Source organism: Ochotona princeps, chromosome 2, assembly GCF_030435755.1.
Source record: "Ochotona princeps isolate mOchPri1 chromosome 2, mOchPri1.hap1, whole genome shotgun sequence".
NCBI lineage: Eukaryota > Metazoa > Chordata > Mammalia > Lagomorpha > Ochotonidae > Ochotona > Ochotona princeps.
In genome coordinates, this window is record NC_080833.1 from 99,368,922 (window position 1) to 99,392,607 (window position 23,686).

Genomic DNA, 23,686 nt, shown 5'->3' on the forward strand with positions numbered 1-23,686 from the left:
CTGGGAAAGCAGTCGAGGACAGCCCAAAGCCTTGCCACCTTGCACCCGTGTGGGAGACCCAGAAGAAGCTCCTGGCTTTCGATAGGCTCAGCTCTGACCATGGCAGCTACTTGAGGAATGAATGAGCAGATAGAAGATCTTCCTCTGTCTCTCCTTCTCTCTGCAAATCTGACTTTCCAACAAAAATAAATAAATCTTGGAAAAAAAAAAAGTAGTGATGTGGGCCACCATTTTGGAATTTCAGGTTAAGCTGCTGCTTATGACAGCTTCCCATATGATTGCTGGTTTAAGTCTCTTGCTACTTTACTTTTGATCTAGTTCCCTGCTAGTATACCTGGAAAAGCAGTGGAGTATGACTAAAAGTGCTTGGCTCCCTGTAGCCACATGGGAGATCTGCTTCCTGGCCTCTGCCTGGCTCAGCCCTGGCTGTTGCGTCCATTTGGGCAATAAAACAGTGAAGAGGCTCTCTCTCCCTCTTTGTGTTTCTCCCCCTCTGCCTGTAACTGCCTTTCAAACAGATAAGTAAGTCTTAAAGTTGTGAAAGCCTTGGATTGCCCCAGTGCCAAAGCCCAGAGTGGGGAGGAACCAGACACAAAGAGACTCAGGGCCATATGGGGGTGAAAAAACACTCAATATCTGGTGATCTTGCTGGCTGCACAACTGTCAACACTGAAGAACTGCACACTTAAAATTAGTGAACTGTGTTATATACAAAGCATACCACAAAACGTGGATTTTAAAACGCTATGTTCCTTCTCCTTAACTAGAGCTCAAAGCAGTGGCCAGTGTTATGACTTGGAGCAATCACTTCATCTTGATGGGCCTCAACTCCTAACACTCCCCTGGCTGCTGACGGATGAACTCAGAGGACATGAGTGAACCCACAGGGGCCAAGGGCATGTGGGGGATGACAAGTGTCCCCTGAAGGAAACTTTCAAACCAGCAGAGCCAGGGACCAGCCAAGGGGTTCAGACAAGATGCTAAGGAGAAAGCCTGGCACGATGGCTCAATTGGCTAAATCCTCCCCTTCTAGCACCAGGATCCCATATGGGGGGGCAGGGGGCGCAGTTCATGTCCTGGCTGCGCCCCTCCCTTGCAGCTCCCTGCTTATAGTCTGGGAAAGCAGCAAAGAACAGCCCAAAGTCTTGGGACCCTGCACTTGTGTGGGAGACATAGAAGAAGCTCCTGGCTTCAAATGGGCTCAGCTCCAGCATTGTGACCATTTGGGAAGTGAACCAGCGGATGGAAGATCTCTGTCTCTCCTTCTCTGTGTAAGTTTGCCTTTCCAATAAAAATAAATCAATCTTACAAAAAATAAAAAAAAGATGATGTGGGGAGAAGACAGGACGAAAGCAGAGACCAGCTGAGCCTGCAGCACAGGCTGGGTGGGGCAGCAGTGAAGCCAAGGATGGGGCTGTCTGGGGGGAAGGGGATAGGAGACAGCAGGAGGCTGGGACAGCACAAGGCCGGGGCTGGGAGGGCCTTAGATTGCCATTGATTGATGTGGCCATTCTCTCCTGGTCAGCCTGCTGTGGCCCCAGGCCTCTCATTGCCTCCATCTTAATGAGGGGCCACTTCCCTCAGTGGCGGCAGCCGCAGCCGTCAGCACATTCGGGCTCAGACACAGGGCAGAGTGGGAGTTGGACAACGTCTCCTCTTTGACATACTGTGATGTATTCCTACCCCACCACCGCTGGCAACCTGAGGCTCTGTGACATGGACAGCAGGTGACAGCTCTGTCATTTCCCACAGGCGCTGGGACAGGGAGAGAACTGGCAAAACAGCTGCTGTCATTCTTTTTTGGAGGAAGATGGTGATGTCTCGGGCACGAGACCAAAGGCTTCTAGGAAGTTTCAAAAGGTCTGGAAGTGCACACTACCAGTCCTGCAGTGTATCTAATTCTGCTTCACAAGTTCCACTTATCAGCCCAAACAGGCTTGGCCTGAGCTCACAATCAAGTGGAGAATTTTCTCGAGCAGAACTAGAACAGGGCAGCAGGTGGCACTGAAGGGTATTCATGGGAAACCAAGACTGCCAGAGGCAGAATCAAGTGAGCTGTCAAGGGTGACACACAGAGGAAGGCAGAGGGCTGAGCTGCCTAAACAAAGGCAGCTGGATCCCTGGGTCTTGAGCTAGGGCCACCGCCAGGACAGCCTGCTAGCTGCCCAGTGAGTTCCTGCCCATTAGATGTCTTTGCTTCTAGTAATAGAACCTTGGTCATGCAGCCACCTCCTCAACCCTCCACCCCCCCGCCCCACCAGCCACACAGTGATACATCACTCACTTGCCCCAGGATCCCTCTAATTAGATACTCTACCATTACCTTACACTCAAATGGCTAATCAGGTCCTCCCTCACACAGAGCCCAGGAGACTCAGCACTGCTCTCCTGAAAGCACAGGGGACAAACCCAAACAAAGGAAATCTTAGGGAACAGGTGCCGAAACAACAGGCCCCAAGGACTCAGGAGGCGGAGGGCAAGGGAAAGGGGTGAGAATCAAACATGTACACTTTACAGGGACCTTTGGAAACAACAGTGTGGAAAGTTGGGGGAAAAGATGTGGTTGAGAGGCCAGTGCTGTGGCCTAGTGAGTAAAGCTACCACCTGCAGTGCTTGAATTCCATATGGATGCTGGTTCGAGTCCTGCCTGTTCCACTTCCAAACCAGCTTCCTGCTAATGACCTCAGAAAGCAGTAAAAGACAGCTCAAGCACTTTAGCCCTTGCTGCCCACATGGGCGACCTAGATGAAGCACATGGCTCCCACTTTCAGCCTGGCCTAACCCTAGCCATTGTATCCACCTAGGGAGTGAAATACAGAATAGAAGATCTTTCTCTGTAACTCTTTCAACTAACTAAACAACTTTATATATATATATATATATATATATATATATATATATATATATATATATATATATATATATATAGCTGAAGGTGGACAGTAGAGCCTACCTAGGCGGGAGTGGGCAGTCACCTCAAGCTGCCCAACTCTCCAAGGTCCAAGGCTGGTGAGAATCAGCAGCCAGAATGTATGAGCATTGGCTCAGAGACTTCCGGAGGTGACAATGGCCTCAGCAAGGCTGAAACAGAAACAGTGAAAGACGCCAGGGGCAGCAACAACATGGTCCAAAGGTTAGGCCTTTATGGAGAACACCTACGTGTGCTGTGGCTTGACTCCGATCTCCACTGAGCTACACCATGCCCAAGCAGCCTGTGGCTAGTCAGCTGACCACAGTGGCAACCCTGTGTGCTAAGCACTCTGCTGAAGGCTTTCCTTGACTGACAACATTTTCCCTCACCCCTCACCCTTTACTCTAGTAAGCACCTCCTACTGTCTTACAAATAAGCAGCCAAGAGTTTGCTAAGGAAAAGAAAGTTGCTCTACTATCATATTGTGGGTTTAACATAGGATCACCCAAGGCTGCCTGGGTGGACAGATGCCTGGCTGTGCAACTAGAGAGATGGACAACAAAAGGCTGGGCTGACAGGGCTCCAGTTGCTTTCTGAGAACAGGGCAAGAAAGAATGGAAGGGTCCTGACCAATACTTGGGACACAATGGTTTTGCTGGAAATGGAGAGGGGGAAAGGCACTGGCTAGAACAAGGGTGCTACCCCATTTATATTTTCAAACTTCACCAGAAAAGCGCCTGAGTGGGCAGTGTAGGCTGACCCAGCCTGAACAGTGTTCTGGGTTTATGGGGCAGAAAGGCTCAGTCGTGGGAGAAGCAGGCCTGTCAGGCAGGTCCCACACAGGGCGGCAGAGCCGGCGCCTCTGCCGTCACCAACGCCTGGCCTGCAGCTCCTTTGTGTCTCCCTTGCTTTGTTTGAAGCAAAATTAGACCCAGATCAAGCACTTTCACTGGCTGCCTGACGAAAACCAGATGCCAAAAGCCTCCCAGCACTCGGTGGGGCCCTCTGCCCTCTGGAGAACCATGAGTCAGCCAGGCAGAAGCAACACAACCACCTAACAAAGAGCGCAGACTCCAGGCTCTGGAGCCTGGAAGAAAAGGCGGCACATTTCGTAACTTTGGAGACTACAAAGTCGGGCTGCGCTCCTTCCCAGGCTCACCTCGAGGCCCAGGGCTGTTTCCTGAAGCTCCAGGCTGATTAAGATGCACACAGCGGGATGCCAGCCACCTAGACATTCCCCTAGGCAAGCCAAGAGGCACTCCAGAGATGGCAGCCACCTCGATAGCAAAGCTGGTGCAGCCTCCCCACCCCCCATCCCAACCGCCCCACCGGAAGCTGAAAGGCTTTCAGGCAGCCCAGCTGGAAACCCACCCTCCAAACACACTGCCAGTCCTAGAGGTCGAATGAAAGTCATCCATTCCCCGCACAGCCCGAGCAAACCAAGGCAGAAGGAAAGGAAACTGTGACCTGTGGACCTCCCTTCCACACAGACGCTAAACACAGCAGTCACTTGCCACCACTCTGTCATGGGGGTGGGGAGGGCCGTCCCTAAGCCCCCAACTTCTCATTCCCAAAGTGGAACGCACATCCTCAAATTCAAAGCCTCACACTTTGTTCTTCCATCATTATCTCAAAACCCCAACAACAAGAACAAACAGTCATCTCTTCCCACATCAGCCACTGACACATTTCCCAACTCGCACAACATTTAAAATCCTAGAGTTCTGGGCCCTGCGGCGTGGCCTAGCAGCTAAAGTTCTCGCCTTGAACGCCCCGAGCCGGTTCTAATCCCGACAGCTCCACTTCCCATCCAGCTCCCTGCTTGTGGCCTGGGAAAGCAGTCGAGGACGGCCCAAAGCTTTGGGACCCTGCACCCGTGTGGGAGACCTGGAAGCTGTTCCAGGTTCCCGGCTTTGGATCGGCGCACACCGGCCCGTTGCGGCTCACTTGGGGAGTGAATCATCGGATGGAACATCTTCCTCTCTGTCTCTCCTCCTCTCTGTATATCTGACTTTGTAATAAAAATAAATCTTTAAAAAAAAATATCCTAGAGTTCTCCTCCAGTCTTCTGCCTCTCCAAGCAGTCACTCTACCTTTCTTTCACCAGTCACTTTATCCCTTTACAACTTGCCCCACATACCCTCCCTGTCACCACCAGGTTTACTACTGGCTCAAACCTCAACTCCCACCCCTGGATTAAGCCAGTGGTTGACATCAGTCACTCAGCTTGCGTTTCCTCCCTTCCCAGTGTCCCGGTATGCAGCTCTACAATGCCAACCTTGCTTCCCTGTCTCCAGGCCCTAGGGCCAGCCATGCTGAATCTGCGGAGCAGTGTTGGGTCCAACCTTGTCTCCATAGGCTGCACTGGCTTTTCCCGGCCCATCCTCAGCCTGTATCTGGATCTGCTCCAAACCCCAGCTCCTTGCTCGAATCTGCCCCAGCACACCTCTCCCACAACCCACCGACCACAGCACTGAGTGCTGGCTCTCGAAGGCAGGCTTCTCCCGGTAATCTGAATGGCACTGTTTTGCAGAGGAAAAAATAGCATTTCACACTGTTTTGAGTGTCTGATACAGGTCGCCTTCAATAACAAGCCACAAAATGCCATTTCAGCTGCCTAAAGTCGGAAGGACAAAAAAAGATGGAGGTCAGAATGTCCTTCCCACCTGTTCCTCGCAACAAACTTCACATTCCTCACGGTCATACAATAGCTGCCTCGCTTCCAAAAATCTAGTAAGGAGCTTTCATTCTCTGTCTCCCTTTCTCTCTGTGTGTACATGTGCCTATGTCCATGCTTAATAATGACTGATTTGCAAAACAGCGATGGAGGAGAGAGCTCAATCTTCCATCTTCAGGTTCACTCTCCAAATGGCCAAAAAGGCCAGTGCTGGTCCATGTTGAAGTTAGCAGCCAGGAACTCCATCTGGATCTCCCACGTGGTATGAGGAAGTCAAGCACTTGGACCATCCTCTACTGCTTTCCCAGGTATATTGGGAGAAGAGTTGGACCCAAAGCAGTACAGCTGAGTCTCAAATCAGCAGTCATATGCGATGCCAACATTGCAGGCAAAAGCATAACCTACCACACAACAATGTTGGCCAGTGTGTGTGTGTGTGTGTTAGGAAAGAAGACATCTCTCCCAGAATTCCCAACTGACTTCCAATATCACATTAACAAAAAATGTGCTGCCCGCCCACATCTACACAGAACTCCCAGACTGACAACTCAATCAGCACTGGCCCCAGGGCTGGACGCAGGGTCGTTTTCCCCTGAGTCCACACTGATGGGAAATGTGGAATCCAAATGAAAGTGAGCCCTGCCAGCAGGAAGAGGAAAGAGTGGGCACTGTGTAGGCCACCAGTGGGGTCTGCCATCCACCAGGGCCAGAGCCCCATCCTTTCCCTTCACACACAGGCCCCATCTTGTGCTGGCACCCAAGGACGCCCACCAAATAGCTGTGGAATTGAGCTCAACTAGAAATTATCCTGTGGATGAGAGGAAATAGCGTGACTCACAATAGGATGAGTACAATTGCACATTTGTACATAGAAACCGGAAAGAGAGCCATGAAGTCCAAACAGATGCAAAACCAGTTCTCAGCAGAGAAGGGTTGGGAAGCTCTGGCCAAGCCCTCGCCTGGGCCCAGCTCCCAGATCCAGTTAGGAAGCAGGCATGGGGCCAGAGTGCTGGGCTTCTCTCAGCAGGACACACCTGGACCCTCTCCTCAGCTAAACCCTTGCCTCCACTGAGGGGGCAGGGGGAGCAGAACTTGCTCCACAGTGTAGCCACAGCCCACCAAGCAGAGGTCCATGCTCACGAGGGGCCTCGTGACAAGGGCTGTCCCTGCACCTGTCCAAGAACTAAACATGGCGTGGGCACATACCAACCTGAGGTGTGCAGGGACTCTGGTCTGGAAGTATACATTCACCCTCATTCAGGCTTAAAGAGACAGTGATGCCAACAGCTCTGTCTTCCTCCTTCCCCAGCAGGCTAGCAGGGCCCTGGTTCTGCTTCAATCTCAGCTTTCCAGCCTACTCTCCCAGCCTCCCTGGGCTCCTGACAGCACTCCAGACCCAAGGACTCCTGTAGGCTGGAAATGTACCAAGACCTACACCGACAATCAGCTGGACTCAGGATCCCCAGTGCCACAACTACCCAGGACTCTGTCCCAGGCCCACAAGTCTCAGGAATTTGGAATTTTTACATACTGTAACTGGCATTTCCTCAGCTAGAGGAAAGTGTGTTAAATGCAGTCTACTACAAGACCTCTTCAATCAGGACACACATTCAACATTCAACATACACAGACCAAGTGACTCGCAGGTTGAGCCACAGGCACTGCTGATGCTTGACTTTTTTTTTTTTTTTTTTTTTTTTTGGCCTATAAGAAAGAAAGAAAGAAAGAAAGAAAGAAAGAAAGAAAGAGCCCTGTCCTAGAGTTCACCATAATATTTACTCTATGCCAGGCAACAGCCAAGGAGGGACTAGACAAACAACACAGACACAACCCCTGTCCAGGTGGAGCATACAGCCTGGTATAATAAGTCACTCCGTACAAAAGGTATGCGTGCCCAGCTTCCCAGCTGTAATCAACACACTGTCACCATTTATGAGTTTACACCACTATTTCTTTGTTAGCCTATAGACCATAGTTTTGTAGACATCCTACTACACAAGCACGTGGTTAACAGACTGGCAAAGATGGCTGTGTCTCTACCTTATTCATGGCCAAGCACACAAAACACATCAGATGCTTGCTGAACCTATTGGATGCAACATTCCAAGGCAGGTGCAGTGGGAGTATTTGGCAGACAGATCTGACAGTCTAAGAAAGTAAGGATCCAAGATGCTGCTGATGTGGCTGATAAGGTGCAGTCAGGTCTTTATTCAGCACATAAACTACGGCACACTGGGGGGGTTCCAGGGGACTATTTAGAATACTTAAAAGAACAAATGCCTTTCAAGCACAATCTAGTATTTCAGAAACAGCATTTACATAAACAATTGGGCCGCTAATTGCAAATCATTCTTATTTCTCTCCTAGTGCAGGATCCCCCAAGGATCTTTATCAGGCACTCTATTAGCCTAGTTTGAGTTACAGTATTTACTTTGGAGTAATAACAGCCACATCCTTGAAAAATATTTGGTAATTCCGGGCATTTTACTAATTTAAACTAATCCTCCTCGTTAGTCTGTATTGTTGGAAATGTTATCATTCTATTAGGACAAAAGTACCAATTGCTGCACTTAGAGTAATAGTCACCACATTCTTTCACAAAACTCTTTTGGGAGCAGGAGCCTAACAACTGGAGGAGGCAGCAGGTAGAAACAGAAAACAAATGACAATTTCAAGAGCAACCAGACCCAACAGGCCACACACGGATGGAGTAGCATTCTAAGTCTTAGCAAAGCCTAGGAAAACCCCTGACCTTTGGATGAACCTGATTAAATAAAAATTATCAAACACCAGGGAGCAGCAAGTCTCTTATCTATGAGAGTGCTTCAAAAACTTTAAGGAAAAATGGAATTATAGGATAGGTTTATTTGGGTACCTCCCCCCAAAAAATCCTGAAATCCATGTATAATTTTTTTTCATAATACTTTTCAATATTTTCACAAACTTTGAAAAGACCCCTTGAATGCGTGGATTTCAGTGTTTTGTTGTTGTTGTTATTTATTTATTTATTTATTTATTTATTTTTGCACCAAAATAAGCTACTGTCCTATCATTCCCTTTGCTACAAACGTGTTGAAACACCCTTGTGTTCCGCAGCGTCTGCCTGTCAGCCAGCCCGGGGCACACACAGCCGGGCCCATCAATGAGTGTGGACAGCCTCTTCCTGTGAGTCTGGCCTTTCATTGTTCTGTACAGCAGCATGGAGACTTAGTAACACAGTGGTCACATTCACGAAGCATCTTGAACTCTCTTGACACGACCAGCGAACAGCAGGCCCTGTCCCCATGCTGCAAGCATCTGCGGCAGGCAAGCAGCACACCAGGTCTCTAAAAGGGTGCCAAGGTGCCCGTGCAGCCTCCTTTGCAGAAGCTCTCCAATCTCTCCGATGCAGGCAGGCTCGGTTGTGGGGCTGGGGGAGATTATGCTCTGAATGTCTTAAGAGATTAGTTACTTAAAATCCTCCACATGACTTCAGTCATCCCTGGTACAGATCACAGAGTAAAAGCTGCCTTGATGAGAGCTGAAGGCCTATACATTTGCAAAAGGCAAAATATGCAGAAGAAAACAGGAATCAGATTACTGATGGGCGCAGCACCAGCTCCGGGACACTAGGGGCTGCTGAATAAATGATGACAAGGAGGCACATCCTCCTGCAGTAAGCACATACTCACTATGAATACCACACCGCAGCCCTCAAGGCGCTCAGATTTACTTACTTTCCACTAAGGCAGATATTGGATCTGGCCTTATCCTCAGAGGAGGCCCGGTTCTCCCCAAATTCCAAATATGGGAAATAACAGCGCCACAGGCTTGGTGGGGGCAGGAAGGGGAAGGTCAATGTTTGCATTGCATAATGTTTTAATTAAAACAAAGACAACCACGTGTCCTGGAGTCTCTTTCTCATCAGGGGCAATTTCCAACTCCCCTGCCTTCTTTTTCTCTCTAATCTCTTGCTGTCCAGGCCACCAGTCTTTTCCTCCTACCACAATAATTCACCTTTAAAATAATGGGATTGGGCCTCAGATCTGTGAAGATCCTCCTGGAATAAACTCACATCCAGAGGTGGATGACTTCCAGACCTGCTTTCTCCCCTCTGCAGGGTCCCTAGTTCAGTGGACTCCTGGCTGCAGGCCATCACAGATCCCCAGGCCAAGAGGCAGAACCAGCCGGGCAGGGTGCTGTGCAAGATGCCAGCTGCCCTTTTTTTTCCTTTGGTAGTGAAATAGCAGAAAACAGATTGCAAACCTGCTCCTCAGCAAACTCTCTTTTGTTCTGAGCCATCAGAAGACATCACGAATCTGCCGGGCAAATCATCTTTCCACAGTGGCATGTAAGGGTCTCCTGGTTTTTCGGGTGAGCCTGGAGCAAATCTATCTGCACAATCACTCCTCAATATCATAACAAATGCATCCAAATGTGTGGCCCAACTCACAACAGCCCAGCCATCCTCAGACCAATGCACAATTGCTGCCAAACAAGACAGACACGGTAAACCAGCAAGACCCTCCAGAAGCTCCACTTGCAGAGGCTCCTGGGAGCAGCTCTGGGCCATGGCAAGTTCCCCCAGGGGCCTGCAGACTGGAGCAGGTGCCACTCATGCCAGAAGAGAGAAGCACAGCTGACTGCCTCACGGGTAAACCCCAGAGCCTACCCTCAGTTGCTGGAAAACCAGCCCAACATGGGAGAGAGCGGGGCCACGTGCCCCCAGCCTCCAGCGCATGCTCCAGGACAGGAGTCACACTGCAAGGAGACAAGGGAGGCCCAGGAGAGGTGGAGACATCAGCACAAAGCCTGCTTAACTGCTGAGAAGCCAGGCTTCTCTAGTTCTCTTTTGTTCCAACTTCCTAGAAAGTCAGAGGTAAGCATGAAATCCCCCAATTCCCACAGACACATGACAAACTCAGCATTCCACAACCTAGGACTTGAAATCCTTACCTATTGTCAGGAGGAATTATAAAAAAAAAAAAGAAAAAAAAAGCCCTCTCTCTTCTCATGGCCTTCCCATGTCTTACTCCTAAAAAGCTCCCATCACAGGGTTGCCAGGGCATTGGTCTGGCTGCTGAGGACAAAACAGGAAAAAGGGGTATTAAATAATAGTGAGAGGGGAAAGGGAATCACCTTAGGGATCAAGGAGTTCCCTAATATCAGAGTTTTTAATTAACCATTGTATTTATTAAAGATTCCAAATACATATCAGGTGACTACTTTAGAATGTGTGATTTCAGCTTTTAATTCTGTGGCATTCGAGATAACAGAACAATGAGTGCTTGTGGCAGGCACTCAAATATTTGTTGAAGGAACAGAGGAAAAGCCTTGTTTTTGGAAAGTCCTGAAAGTGGAGTCTAAGAGACCTGGGGCTCAGGCAGGGGAACTGCAGGGCAGACCAGCAGTTGCACAACACAGACGATGACAGAAGCAAGCAGCCATCATGCCAAAGGGGCAGCTATTTAAAAAAAAACAGGTCTTTGGGCCCTGCGTGGTAGCCTAGAAGCTAAAGACCTCGCTTTGCATGTGCCAGGATCCCACATGGGCGCCAGTTTGTGCCCCAGTGGCTCCACTTCCCATCCAGTTCCCTGCTTGTGGCCTGGGAAAGCAGTCAATGACTGCCCAAAGCCTAGACCCTGCACCTGCATGGGAGACCCAGAAGAGGCTCCTGGCTTCAAATCGGCACAGCTCTAGTCATTGGCGGCCATTTGTGGAGTGAACCATCAGATAGAAGATCTTCCTCTCCGTTTCTCCTCTCTGTATATCTGACTTTGCAATAAAAAAAATAAATAAATCTTAAAAAAAATAAAAAAGAAGAAAGCATAGGAAAGCACCTGCTTTTGGTCTCAGCTGTGACCAAACAAGAACACTGGCATGAATCAGACATGACTCCCTTCCCGTAGTAATTAAGGTTGTCTTCATTCAACATAATTTCAAAATTATAAGCCATCAACAAAATGTGACTGTGCTTAATGTGGACAATGGATGAGTTTTTAAAAGAAAACATTCACAGTAAGTAGTAGGTTATCTCATTAAATACAGTAAAACATGAGTTGTGCTTTTGTTACAACCCCTGCTCTCCTGACACTGCAGAACAAAAGTGTTCTGTTATGGAATGAGGCTCCCTTCTCCCCATGACTACAGCTTCCACTAGCTAGAAAATAACCAAATCAGTGCTGATAGGGCCATAAAATTAAGGATGAAGAAACAATGAAGTAAATCACTCTTTAAAATCACGTTGTTGAATAACATTGTTCTATCTGATTCCATTTGCATCAAAGGAAAGAAATCTGTATTTGGGTGAAGATATGCATAGAAAATAGTGTAAAGGAATGTAACTCAAACTGTAAAAGGTTGCAAAATTCCATTCTCTGAAAATCTTTAAAACACACACACACACACACACACGCGCGCGCGCGTGCGCATGGCCAGGAAAAGGCAGGTGTGGTTGGAGCTGGAGGAAAAAGTTGTTGCACAACTCCAGGTGTTCTCCTCTCACTAGTCCACAAGCTTTCAAGCAAAGTCAATCAAGGTCACCAATGGAACTATCACCAGGCAAACACCATGTGGGTTACCCAAGGTCCTGAAGGCCTGAAGCAGTAGCTTGGATTGGGAACTTAGCCATCTGAGAGACTTCAGAAACACCTAACAGTGACACCACTTGCCCTGAACTGCAGGCGCAGGGCAGCGTGCCTACAGGCAAACACAGGCTTTAGTCATCAGCTACTCCCAGCGCCAGACTTCTGCTTTACAGCTGGACTACATCAAGTGTGAGCAAGCACACTGGCTATCATCTAGGGAAAGCAGATTAATTACTCCTTAATAAACGCTGTCTATCAAGGAAACAGATTTCAAAATAGGAGGCTCCTGGGGGACATGGAGTTAATAAAGTGGATCCTTGAAACATGTAAGGTGGAAATCTGCCTCATGCCACAGGACAGTTTCCAGGGTGCCACAGGTGCCCGGTGCCCTGCTCAGAGCAGGCAAGGTCTATGGGATCACCAGGAAAATGGAGGCAGTGAACTGTACTCTGGAATAGGGGACACTGGGCACTATGAGCAAAGACAGAATACCCAAAAAGAACACTGATTCATAGCAAGCCTCAGCCAACTCCACTACATCAAAGAACCATCCCTGGAAAGAACACACAAGTAATAGCATCTTATTTCCTTTTTTGTTTTTGCTTTAGTAAAAGGATTATCATTTTTCTTTAAGATTTATCTATTTAAAACACAAAGCGACATTAGTTATTCAGTAGCATGTTGTTTCACTTTAACTCCATGGTGCTGCAAATTTTTGTTTTAACTTCATTCGTATTGTTGACTTTGTCTCATGGCTTCTCATTTAGGGGAATGTATAGTGACGGCGTAACAGAGATTATCATATCCAGATGTGAAGATACAATGCAGTAGGCATCTCTACTTCTAAATCAAAGATGGAGTCCCAATGAAACTGTTGGATCTATCTTGGCAATAGGGTGCTGAACTGTCAGGCGTTGTCTGTACCAGCAATCTCTGAGCACACTTAAATAGCAGACTCATAGACTTATGACTGCTTAAGAAGGGCTATCCTATTGTGATAATATGGGGAAAATCAGATGGGAAAGTGGGAATTTGGGAGGGGGGTAGGGAAATCCAGTCCCCATGAAACTGTACCATAAAATTCAGAAATTTTTTTTTAAATGCTCTGAAGTGTATTAAAAAAAAAAAAAAAAGACAAAGTGATAGGCAGACAGACAGCAACAATGTCCAAGCAAGATCTTCCATGTACTGGTTCCCCCACAAATGGCTACAACAGGCAGGGCTGGTCCAGGCTAGGCTAGGAGCCAGGAACCCATCTGGAACTCCAAAGGGGATAGCAGAGGCCCCGGCACGTGGGTCATTTTCTGCTACCTTCCCAAGTGTATTAACAGGGAGCTGATGGGCAGCAAAGCAGCCAGGACTGAACCAGCCCTCCTATATGACAGAATGGCAGCTGGGAGCTTGACTCGCTGCACCACAATACTGGCCTTTATTTCTGGATTCTTTGATTTGTTTTTGTAGATTTACTGGAAAAGCAGATTTAAAAAGAAGGAAAGATCTTCCAACCACTGGTTCACTCCCCCAGATGGCTGCAAAGGCCAGAGCGAAACTAATACAGCTCTTCCTGGTTTCCCAATGTGTGTGCAGGGACCCAAGACATTGGGCCTCCACTGCTTTCCTAGGTCACGACAGGGAGCTGGATGAGAAGTGGAACATCCAGCATTGGAACCTACACCCATAGGGGATGCTGGTGTTTGCAGGCAGAGGATACCACCTCCCGGCCCTTGTTAAGGAGAAGCCTGGGGGCCTGAAAGTTAATGGGATGACGCCCCTAGGCGAAAAAGCTCATTTCCTTGAGGTCACAGTATGATGAGAATGCCTTCGGCTGCCACAGTACAGTGCATCTGATTGCCCCAAGCTCTTCTCCAAGAGCTTGGTAGCCCCACCTCCAGTAACCCTCAGGCCAACTCCAGCACTTCTCCCACTGACCCTCGTGGATACCCCACAGCTTCCAGTCCCTTCCACCTGCCCCTCCTGGTCTCTAGCCAACCAAAAATTCCCTTTCCTACCCACCCCCACTTCCAGCACTCCTGACCCACCAGCCTGCATTCTGTGATGTCCTCTACACCTGTACTGACCACCACCCCCAGAGCTCCAGCTGAACATCATTCTGGTCCTACTTAAAAGGCTAACATTCCAACTCTTCCAGGAAGCCTTTCCAGATTAACTGCTTACCAGCTCTCCCAACCTCACGGAAAACTCCCCTCCCCCAGCCTGTGAAGCTTAAAGAATTTGTCTGGCTCCCACGCCCCACCAGACAGACATCCTCAGAGAGTGCATTATGTCAGTGTCTCCCTGTCTGTTGCAAATGGATTTGCCATTTGTTTCAGTGCTGGCCTGGAGGGTGGACATACAACAGGGCTTCATGCAAAGCCCCAGTCACCTGGGTGATGAGGCACATGAATGTAATTAACGGGTTAACAGAAGGTTAGGTTGCAACTTTGCTTCAACTCTCGTTATCATGAAACCCATTAGAAAGCTTTTTAAAATACATCTGACCACTTTCCAGCCTGGGCAGAGTTCACATAATTTAATCTTTGATTTAGGATTGTGCAGTGCCCCAGGCTCATCATTCTCTTCTGTTACTATAATTATAGATGCAGGGAAGACATGGAGGCTAGTCTGAGGACTGCTTGAACGCCAATTTCTAGAACAAATCTCTGCAACTCTATCTTACAATGCTTGCCCTTCCGAGGGTGGCATTCCAAAATAGCACCAAAACCCTACTTCGCTGAGGATTGCAGTGAAGGGAGGCCCTCTGCCACTGGGGTCCACAAATGAGTCACATAATAAGGGGTTTTTCAGAAGAGGGAATTCGTCAACATGTGATCTTCCACAAATACAAGCTTGATTTTAATGTAACCATTCATTTCTTTGAAAATCAGGGGGCATTCACACACAGGTGTCTTACATTTCCCTTAACTTCAAAATCAACCCTTTCAAGAAATAGCTGCGCTCACTTTGAAGTGGCATGGAAACAGGTGTCCATTGCTCATGGTAATGAGGAACTCCCAAAACGATAACCAAGCAGTCATCATCCATGACATACAAGGCACTCAAGCGCAAGATCCTAGGAGGCCAGGAGCTGGAGCCACTTCCCATGTGCCCCCGACCACGTCCAAATCCCAAACCCATTACAATAGAAGCTAGTTCTCCATGACCCATGTCATTGGGCCTGAAATTGGCCCTTGAAATCACTCTAGTCTAAACTCAGCCCTCCTCTGCCAGCCCTATCCAAATCCTGCCCATTTCTGAAAGCTGAGCCCAAGTCTTCTCCTGGTGCCTCTTCCAACAAGCACCACCTGCATAGAACAGTACTTTGAACTCTGCAGGAGTCCCCAGCACTCAGGAACATGTGAATTCCAATGGAGTAAAAAATTACATCTTTATTTTCGCTGGCCTCTAAGTGAACCATAACTACTCCTTTGATTATCAGTGTAGGCGACCACACAGTAACTCTCTAGTACCTGCGATCTGTCACGACGGACAGCTGATGATGCAGAGACCTCAAAATACCATTTACACTCATCACGACACCAAAATTATGATAATTGCTAGGCCTGCTATTAGATCTTGTTATTTAATTCAACATGTTATTAAAGAGGCAAATTGCTTGATCACAAATCTCTGTGTTAATATTTTGATGATGGCTATCTTTCCAAAGAATTGATTTTGTTAGTCTATGTATTTTTGCCTGTGCATGTTGACACTGTTGTGCCCAGGCCATACACCACCAGACCGCAAAAGGAGCATGCGCGTGTGCACGTGCGCACACACACACGTAAAGGCTAAGCAACCCTGTCTGGTAAAATTGAGACACCAATTTCCCAATCCCACAAGTTCTAGACTCAAATTCAGGCTCTACCAATGTCCAGCTCTTTCCCTTGAGCAACATGACTCCACCTCACAGAGCCTTAGATTTCCCCATGCTGATCAAGGGAGCCAGGATACAGCAACCCCTATTTGGGAAACCACTCACTCATCCAGAAGTTAACCCAACAGCCAATGGCTTTGTGCCTGGCCCAAGGCTGAGTTCCAGGGCTAACAGCACAGAAGGTGACACAGATGTCCTTTAGCACTTTATAAAGAAGGTTGTGCAATGGAAAGTGGTTTAAAAGAGTGACAGGCTCATGAGTACTCTATAAACATTATAGTACTCACTTTGAAAGCCATGCCACATAGAGTGGAATGATTGGCTGACCTACACTGCTTCCTAGGTTGGTTCAGGCAGCCCAGGCCTGCCCAGCAAGGCTTCTCAGAGGCCAGGGCCCGGACCTCGCCTCACGGTGTGGACAGCCTTTTAGATGAAAGAACATAGGATTTGGAACCAAATGGCTCTGGCTTTGAAGCCCTGCTCTGCAACATACTAGCCCTGTGACCATGACAGACCCTCAGCTGCAATCCCTCCCACCCCAACCTCCACAATCTGCTCTGTTCTATCCTCACAATAACAGAAGCCTAAGTTTGCAGCAAGACACATAGCCACTCAGAATCAGAACACTCTTTCCCAGCCTCCCTGACAGCTACATGGGGTCACAGAACCAAGTTCTAGCCAATGGAGTTGTAGGTGCAAGTCCGACTGTCCCTTGCAGGAAGTGTCCTCAAGGGTAGCAGGCCTGCCCTTCACAGATCTTCCTCCTTCAGGTGGCTGGGATGACAGCAGCTACCTCTGACAATGAGATGATCTCAGGAATGGAGTCCAAGACCCAGGTCCTAGACCCTATAGAGTATACCAACCTAGTCAGTAATTCACCGTAGACAACTTGTTGGACCTTTATATTGCCATCCCTAAAAAGATGGTAATATGTGATGTCACTTTTACAGGGCTGCTGGGAGGACTGGATGAATCAGAGCTTGGTTAGGTTTAAAAGAAGGCTAGAGCCAAGAGAGCCGGCAATCCAACTATTGAGAGGCATAGCAAGAGACTTGCTGTAGTGAAAAAGTAAAAGCACTTGGCATACCCTCAGGTAGTGAGCCCAGTGGTTCTCAGAGCTCATTGGCAGCCTATCCAGCCTAGTCCTTCCCCCAGAACACTTCTTCAACAGTCACCAGCGAAGGACAGGGTGCTTGCACCTCTGACACAAGCATCAGGACAGTGGTGTTGACCCATCCCTAAATCACCCTGCTCATTCCTTCCCTTCCAAACCCTCGCCCCCGCCTACACACACCACTCTCTCTCTCCTCCACCTCCTCCTGCTCTGCTGCCTTTGATCACCCCAGTCCTGCCTCTGAGCTCCTGCCCATCACTACATCAAAGTTTCTGTCAATCTCTTTCAAAAGCACCCTCTGGCCTCTCCCCTAAGAAGCTAACTAAGTGGGAAGTAAGCGATCCCTTTCTCAGCCCATCTTGTTCAAACAAGGGCCTTCTGCAAAAAACTCCACAAGCGAACTCAAAGGAGAGAGTGACCAGAGACCAGCTACAGACTCTGTAGGGTTGAGCCAGATGTCCCAATCCCCTGCATGTTTCACTGCTGAACACTTTCAAAAGCCAGTCCATCTCACTTGTTACGTCAGCACCGGTCTCGGAGGCAATAACTCACTGTGGCCATACAAACTCAAAATGTGCCTTGTGTGTCTAACTTACCTTCATCCTCCACGATCATTCCCTTCCTATTCTTGCAGACACTAATCCCTTTCTCTCTCCCATGCGAGCTCTTTCCATGTCACTGTCACTCACCCAGGCTGCACCTAGTCACAGACAGGCACAGCCCATCCCCCAGCCCATTCCCCCTGCTGCACACCCATACACATTCACATCAGTCCCTACTGTCTCTCCCATCTTCTGCCCCTCTGGCTCCATCCACTCTCAGTAATGCAAAGATCATCATTCTCACAGCTCGAACCAAGGTGAATCTGGCTTTGGCACTGGAACAGGCTGTGTGGCAGCTGATGACTCCTGAGTGGGTGGGGCACCCAGGGTTACAACTGAAGGAAGTAAGACAGTGGTCAAGAGGACAAGCACACAGCCTCCCTCACAGCTTCAGCTGGGCCAAGAGGGAAGAACCAGCGTCCCAACAGCCAGAGAGCATGGCACCTGCCCCACATCCTGGACATTAGCAAAGGAAGAAAAACACCTCTGATAACATTGAGGAATTCTCAAGTGTCCCAGAACTTCATCTCATGTACCCCTTCACATCCAGTCACAGGATTTCCTAACTCAAATCACCATTTCCAGAGGCTGGTACCGGTATCAGACTCACTGTGCAGAGCACTTAGTCCATGCCAAGTTTTTACAGTTTTCCCCCCAGGTGTGTAACTGAGCAGGAGGAGTGGGGAGAAGGGTGGGACTTCAAAGCTTGGGATTCTTTTGTGCAACACATGAATTCATGACCCCAGAGGGTGCTGATGCATGATTCAAATCACGCCAGGTTGCAAGCAAGAAGTAAGACCCCAGCGCAGGGGTTTGTTCCTTCCCTGAACACCTTGTGCTTCTCAGGGGAGAAGGAGGCAACAGTAAAGCCCCTTTTCCTGTTCTGCTGAGAACCACCACGTGGTCCCCACCAGAGGGCTGCAAAGCAGGCAGGGACTGGCATGCACAGCCAGTTTCCAACCTCCCCCCCATCCCCGATGCCTGCCCTTTTACTACTGCTCCCCCGTAAGACCACCTGGATGCTCATTTTCCTCCAGGCATCTGTTCACATATCAAGGAAAGGCAGGATGAGGGTGGGGGGAAGGGGGAAGAAAGATTGCAGGTCCAGTTCTGGCACTGAGCAACCCTGCAGGGGCACGAGCAGGCAGGCAGCCTCACATTACTAAAGCAGCCACAGGAAACAAAGGGCACCCATGCCACACTGCCCTGCTTTCCCACTGGTGCTCAGGGCCCCACCCTTGCACTCAGACTCTTCCCATTCTTTGCCACACACCCCACCCCACACCCAAACCTCCTGGAGGGCTCTGCTTGTTTGTGTCCCATTCAATCCACATGAATCACTGATTGCTGATTTAAACCCAGACACCCAGCGAATGCCAAACACCGTCCCACACACACACACACAGATACAGTATTAGAAGACTTGCAGGCAACCCCTGTGCCCTACCCACAGAGCTGGGCTGAAGGAACACTAACTCCACTAAACATCAGACTGGGGGAGGGAGCCCTGTGTACGCTGGTGTGGACAGGTACTCAAGGCCCCACTCACCGGTTCTCTGACTCAATTGCACGTGGAATTACCTCGGAGGACTACAAGACTGCTGCCCAGGGCCCTCCCCAGAAAGCCTGGTGTGACGGGGCTGTTGTCCAAACATCAGAATTTCTGCAAGCCCCTAATGATACCCAGAGACACTCAAGTTTGAGAACCCACGAATGAACACATATGAGTTTCAGACACTACTCAAGACAGTCAAGGTGCATAGGACCCCCTTACATCCTTGTATGATACAACAGCCCTTTGGCGTTCTCCTGAGATGTGGTGGTCAGTCATGTTGAGGCTAAGATCGGAATCCAGGTCCACTAATTCCAAAGTCCATTATTCTCTTTGTACACACCTGTTAAACTCTTAAAGGGTGTGGACCAATACACTCTCCACTGCCAACAGAACACAGATAAGCTCCCTAAAGTGCACGGGACTCCTCCACTTGGAAATGCAAAGACCAGAGGCAGTACTAAAACCCTCCTGAACTGGAGGGCAGAGTCATACAGAGGTCAGGGAGTGTACTGCTGTGTGAGGTCCCAAAGAACCACACCTAAGGCTACCCGGCATGAGTAGACTCCCAGGACAAGTGCCACTTTAAGGGGCCATAGCTACTTTCTTTCACGGTAAACATTCGGAGCTTCACCAAAGCCACTCCTGACACATCCCCAGCCTCAGGTCCTCCAGGGTGTCTTCCTCGCAATACTATGAGCTGTACTTCCTTGGTGAGGAGACCTCAAACTAGCTGGCATCCTCGCTTTTACAAGCCTGGAGACCACAGAGGTCGGGGAAAGCATCCCTCCAACCACACCACTCCCACCCCCTCTTCCCCTCCAAATCAAAGCACCATGAGCATCACAGACCAACGCTGGGCAGAGCTGAGAATGAGCATGCCACTTCCAAACGTTTAATGAACAGAGGCCAGTGTACAAGTGGAAACATGGGAGGGTCCTGTCTTTCATACGGCAAAAGGCAAGAAGCTGCCCACAAGCCACACGAAGCCCCTAAACACTTGCTAAGGATGGTCAACATCCCCAACAGCGTGGCCCACTTCCTCCTGGGTCAGCAAAGGGCCTCTCCGCAGTGTCTTGCAATCTGTGACAAGCACAGGATGCCTCCTGGCGTCCCCCAGGACCCGTGTGGATGGGAAAGAACCACAAGGAATTACAGGAACCAGGGTTTACAGGTTAAACTTTCACATCGATCGCACTGATAAGCAGAGCCACTTACCCAGCACGGCCAGACAGCTCAGCACTGGGAAGAAGCACTTCATGTCGGCAGCCGCCAGCAGACCCAGCCTCAGGAGCTTCTGCTTCCCCCAGCTCCTAATCGCTCATCTCTGGCAATCCATTCACAGCTCTCCGAGGGCGGTTTTGGAAACAGAACTTAATTCGAAACGCAAGAGAGAGCGGATTATAGGAAAGAGATCGGAAAGAGGGTAGGGGGGCTGGGAAGAGGGGAGTAGTGGGTGGGTGAAAACTCCCCTATGCCAAGGGAAGGGTCCAGAATTCGGAAGGTGCTCCAGGCTCTTGCCACATCGTGCGCCTTGCGGTTCCTAGTGGAATTGTAGATTGTGGTGGATTAATCCTCAAGGAAAGGGGGCCATAAAAGACTCTAAGAAAAATCCTTTCATCCACTGATTATACAGAAACGTCCTTGGCTTGCCGGCGACCGCTGTCTTCGATCTTCCTCATTCGGATTCCCCAAAAGGAGAACGGCAGGCTTCGTCAAAACCACTGACAGTCAATTCACCCAGACTGGCCAGAATTTCTTCATCAAACAGTCCCTCTCCATCCATGGCGGTAGGTCACAGAGCTGACACCTGCCCCAGTCCTACCTGCCCGGTGGAGCTGGGGAGTGGGGATGGGGGAGACACACACAAGAGGCTGACTGGTGCTGGGCAATCTGAAATAGTCCCACAATGCCTGCAGATTCCTGGAAACAAACACACCACAAGATTTGTCAAAGGCAAACACCACGAGGCTGTTTGGCACGCCTGGGTGCCGGCCCCAGACCTCCACCTGCACAGGTTACCTCTCCTCGTTCTGACCTTGGGCAAATCGCTCCCTCTTCTGTCCTTTCGACTCAGTTTCCCTCCCCGGGGCAGAGCAATGGTGGAGAGGATCCCGTTCCTGAAATACTTTGACCAAACGCTTCACTCCTGGGATTACCCGCCACCTCCTACAGCGCCTGGGCGCTGCGGACAGCCCCACCCTCGGCCGGGGCAGAGCGGGGATGGAGCTCTGAGGAGCGGCCGGGCCCCCAGGCCCATCCCCGGTCCCCGCCCCGAGCGTGGGAGCTCGGAGTGCGCGGCGTCCCAGGTGGCCCGCTATTGTTTTACCTTCCCGAGTGTTTATTTTACGTTGTTGGGAAGCAAAAGAAGCAGCGAAGGGAGACAAGGGCTCCGCTTTCTGAAGCCGGGGCGCAGCCCCACCGGTCGGGGGGAAGGGTCTAGAGCCCGACCCGGAGTAGGGAGGGCCGGCGTCCGGCCGCAACCCGCCCTCCATACCTCCCTCCCGGGACCCCAGGCCCCTGCCGGCAGCCGTCCCCTCCCAGCGCCGCCCGCGCCCCCACACCGCAGCCTCACCTCGCTGCCCCCCACCCCAGCCGGCTCAGTCCACGCACCCGTCCGTCCTCCGGTGCGCCGCATGCCTCGGGAGACGCACCGCTTCCTCCTCTCCGCCCGCAGCGGCACCAGCAGCCGCGCTCCGGCCCCTCCCGAGTCCCCGCCCCTCTGGCTCCAGGCCGGCCCGCTGCACCGGGAGAAGGAGCGCGGGCCGAGGGCGGCGGCCAAGGCGAACAGTCCCGCCCCAGGCCCCGCCCCTCGAGCCCCCCACCCACCGCCCTGGCGCCCCGGCTCCCAGGGGCAGAGTGGGGGTCTGGGGGCGGCTGGGACCTGACGAGGGGCCCGGCGGAGTGCAAAGTTAATCAAGGCTTCGCGCGCAGCCTCCGGACCGCCGGCACGGTGCGCAGGCCCTTCCCATAGTCCGGCACAGGAGCCATGGAGAGGGCGGGCGGCTGGAGAGCGGGTACCCTCTCCTGGAAGCAAAAACAAAGCTGTCTGCTGGAGACTTGTGTCTGCTCGAGGAGTGCAGCCCCAGCCTGTGTGTCGCTCTAGGATAGAGTCTGGGCTCCAGAAACCGCCTGGGTGCACACCCCGGATACTCCGTATTCTGGCCATGGACCCTGAGCAAAGCGCCTTAAACCGCTTAATGCCTCGGTTTCCCCTTTTACTACATGGAGAAGTCGTTGTCCCTTAATAGGGTTGCACAAGACGGTTGATGCCATTCTGAGAAAGCACTCTGGTACATAGAAGCTGCGGTTATTTTATAACTAGCAATCCTGTGTGGGCAAGTGCTTTCTTAATCATTCACTACTAACGCACACAGAAAAGACTGAGCCACCAGCTGACCGGCGCAGGATGGGACAGGCCTGCCCCCAAGGAGCTTACCATCTGATGGGGGAGGGGCGAGGGGCGACACCTTGCAGAGTGCAGAGGCCCCAGCCTGGTGCTGTGGTGGAGGGTCGCACATGGTCAGGTCAGGTTCTGCTGAGGTGGCTTCAAGGCAGACCAAGAGAGGGACCGGAAGAAGCGGGGAAGAGAAGTAGAGGCTGCAAGCTCACAGAGTGAGGTGAGGGTGGCCAATCAGAAGTCTTTGTACGACCCAAACTGTAAGAAAGAAGTGATAAGAAATGAACTGTAAGATATGGACTCCCAGGACCTGGAGGGGTCTTTCTGGCCAGCGAGAGGAGTACAGGTTGTTAGCGCCTGCTGGTGGAAAGCCCACTGTGGCCTCAGGGTGGAGTCTGGATGCAAAGGAAGTCTCCTGTTGGCTGGGGGGAGGGGAGGGACAAGGGCAAGGATTGCTGAACATCCTGACAAGCTGTGGTGTCGTGGTGGCCAGGACCTCAGGAAGAGAGAGGAATAAGTGCCTCCTCTCCGTGTCAAGAGACCAGCTGGCAGAATGTCCCAGCCTCAACAACTGCTATCAGGATACAGAATGCACAAGGGGGATCCGCATTCGTGTCAGCACCAGTTCTAGCACCTGCTGCTCCACTTCCCATCCAGCTCCCTGCTAATGCACCTGGGAAGGCAGTGGAAAATGATCCAAGCGCTAGGGCCCTGCCACCCACGTGGGAGAGCCAGAAGAAGCTCCTGACTCCCGGGTCCACCTTGGTCCAGCTCTGGCCATTGCAGCCATTTTGGGCTGTCTCTCCCCACTCTCTCTATAACTCTGCCTTTCAAATAAATAAATAAATCTTAAAAAGAAGTAGCAGCAATGACAAGTGGCAAAGCCCAAAACAGTTTTGCGCAGAGAGCTCAGGGAGCTCAAAACTCCTATAGGGCTGCATGGTTATCAAGTGGCTTTAGTGAAAGAACGTGCTTGTAAGTTACTTATTT

At 50.4% G+C, this 23,686-nt stretch overlaps 1 protein-coding gene across 3 annotated transcripts in view; it reads right to left on the reverse strand.

Annotated features, from left to right (window-relative positions):
* Positions 1-22,046, reverse strand: part of IGSF3 (immunoglobulin superfamily member 3) — an 88,762-nt gene extending 66,716 nt beyond the window's left edge. Inside the window, exons 1-2 of one of the 3 annotated variants that reach the window (XM_058660104.1) lie at positions 21,910-22,046; positions 20,515-21,219 (exon numbers count right to left, since the gene is read on the reverse strand). In XM_058660104.1, coding sequence (XP_058516087.1) covers positions 20,515-20,557 — 43 coding nt within the window. In that variant the 5' untranslated portion in view covers positions 20,558-21,219; positions 21,910-22,046. Of the gene's footprint in view, positions 1-20,514; positions 21,220-21,334; positions 21,621-21,909 lie in introns of those variants that run through there. The other 2 variants (XM_012926054.2, XM_058660105.1) reach the window with 2 other exon arrangements.
* Between the last annotated feature and the right edge of the window lie 1,640 nt (positions 22,047-23,686).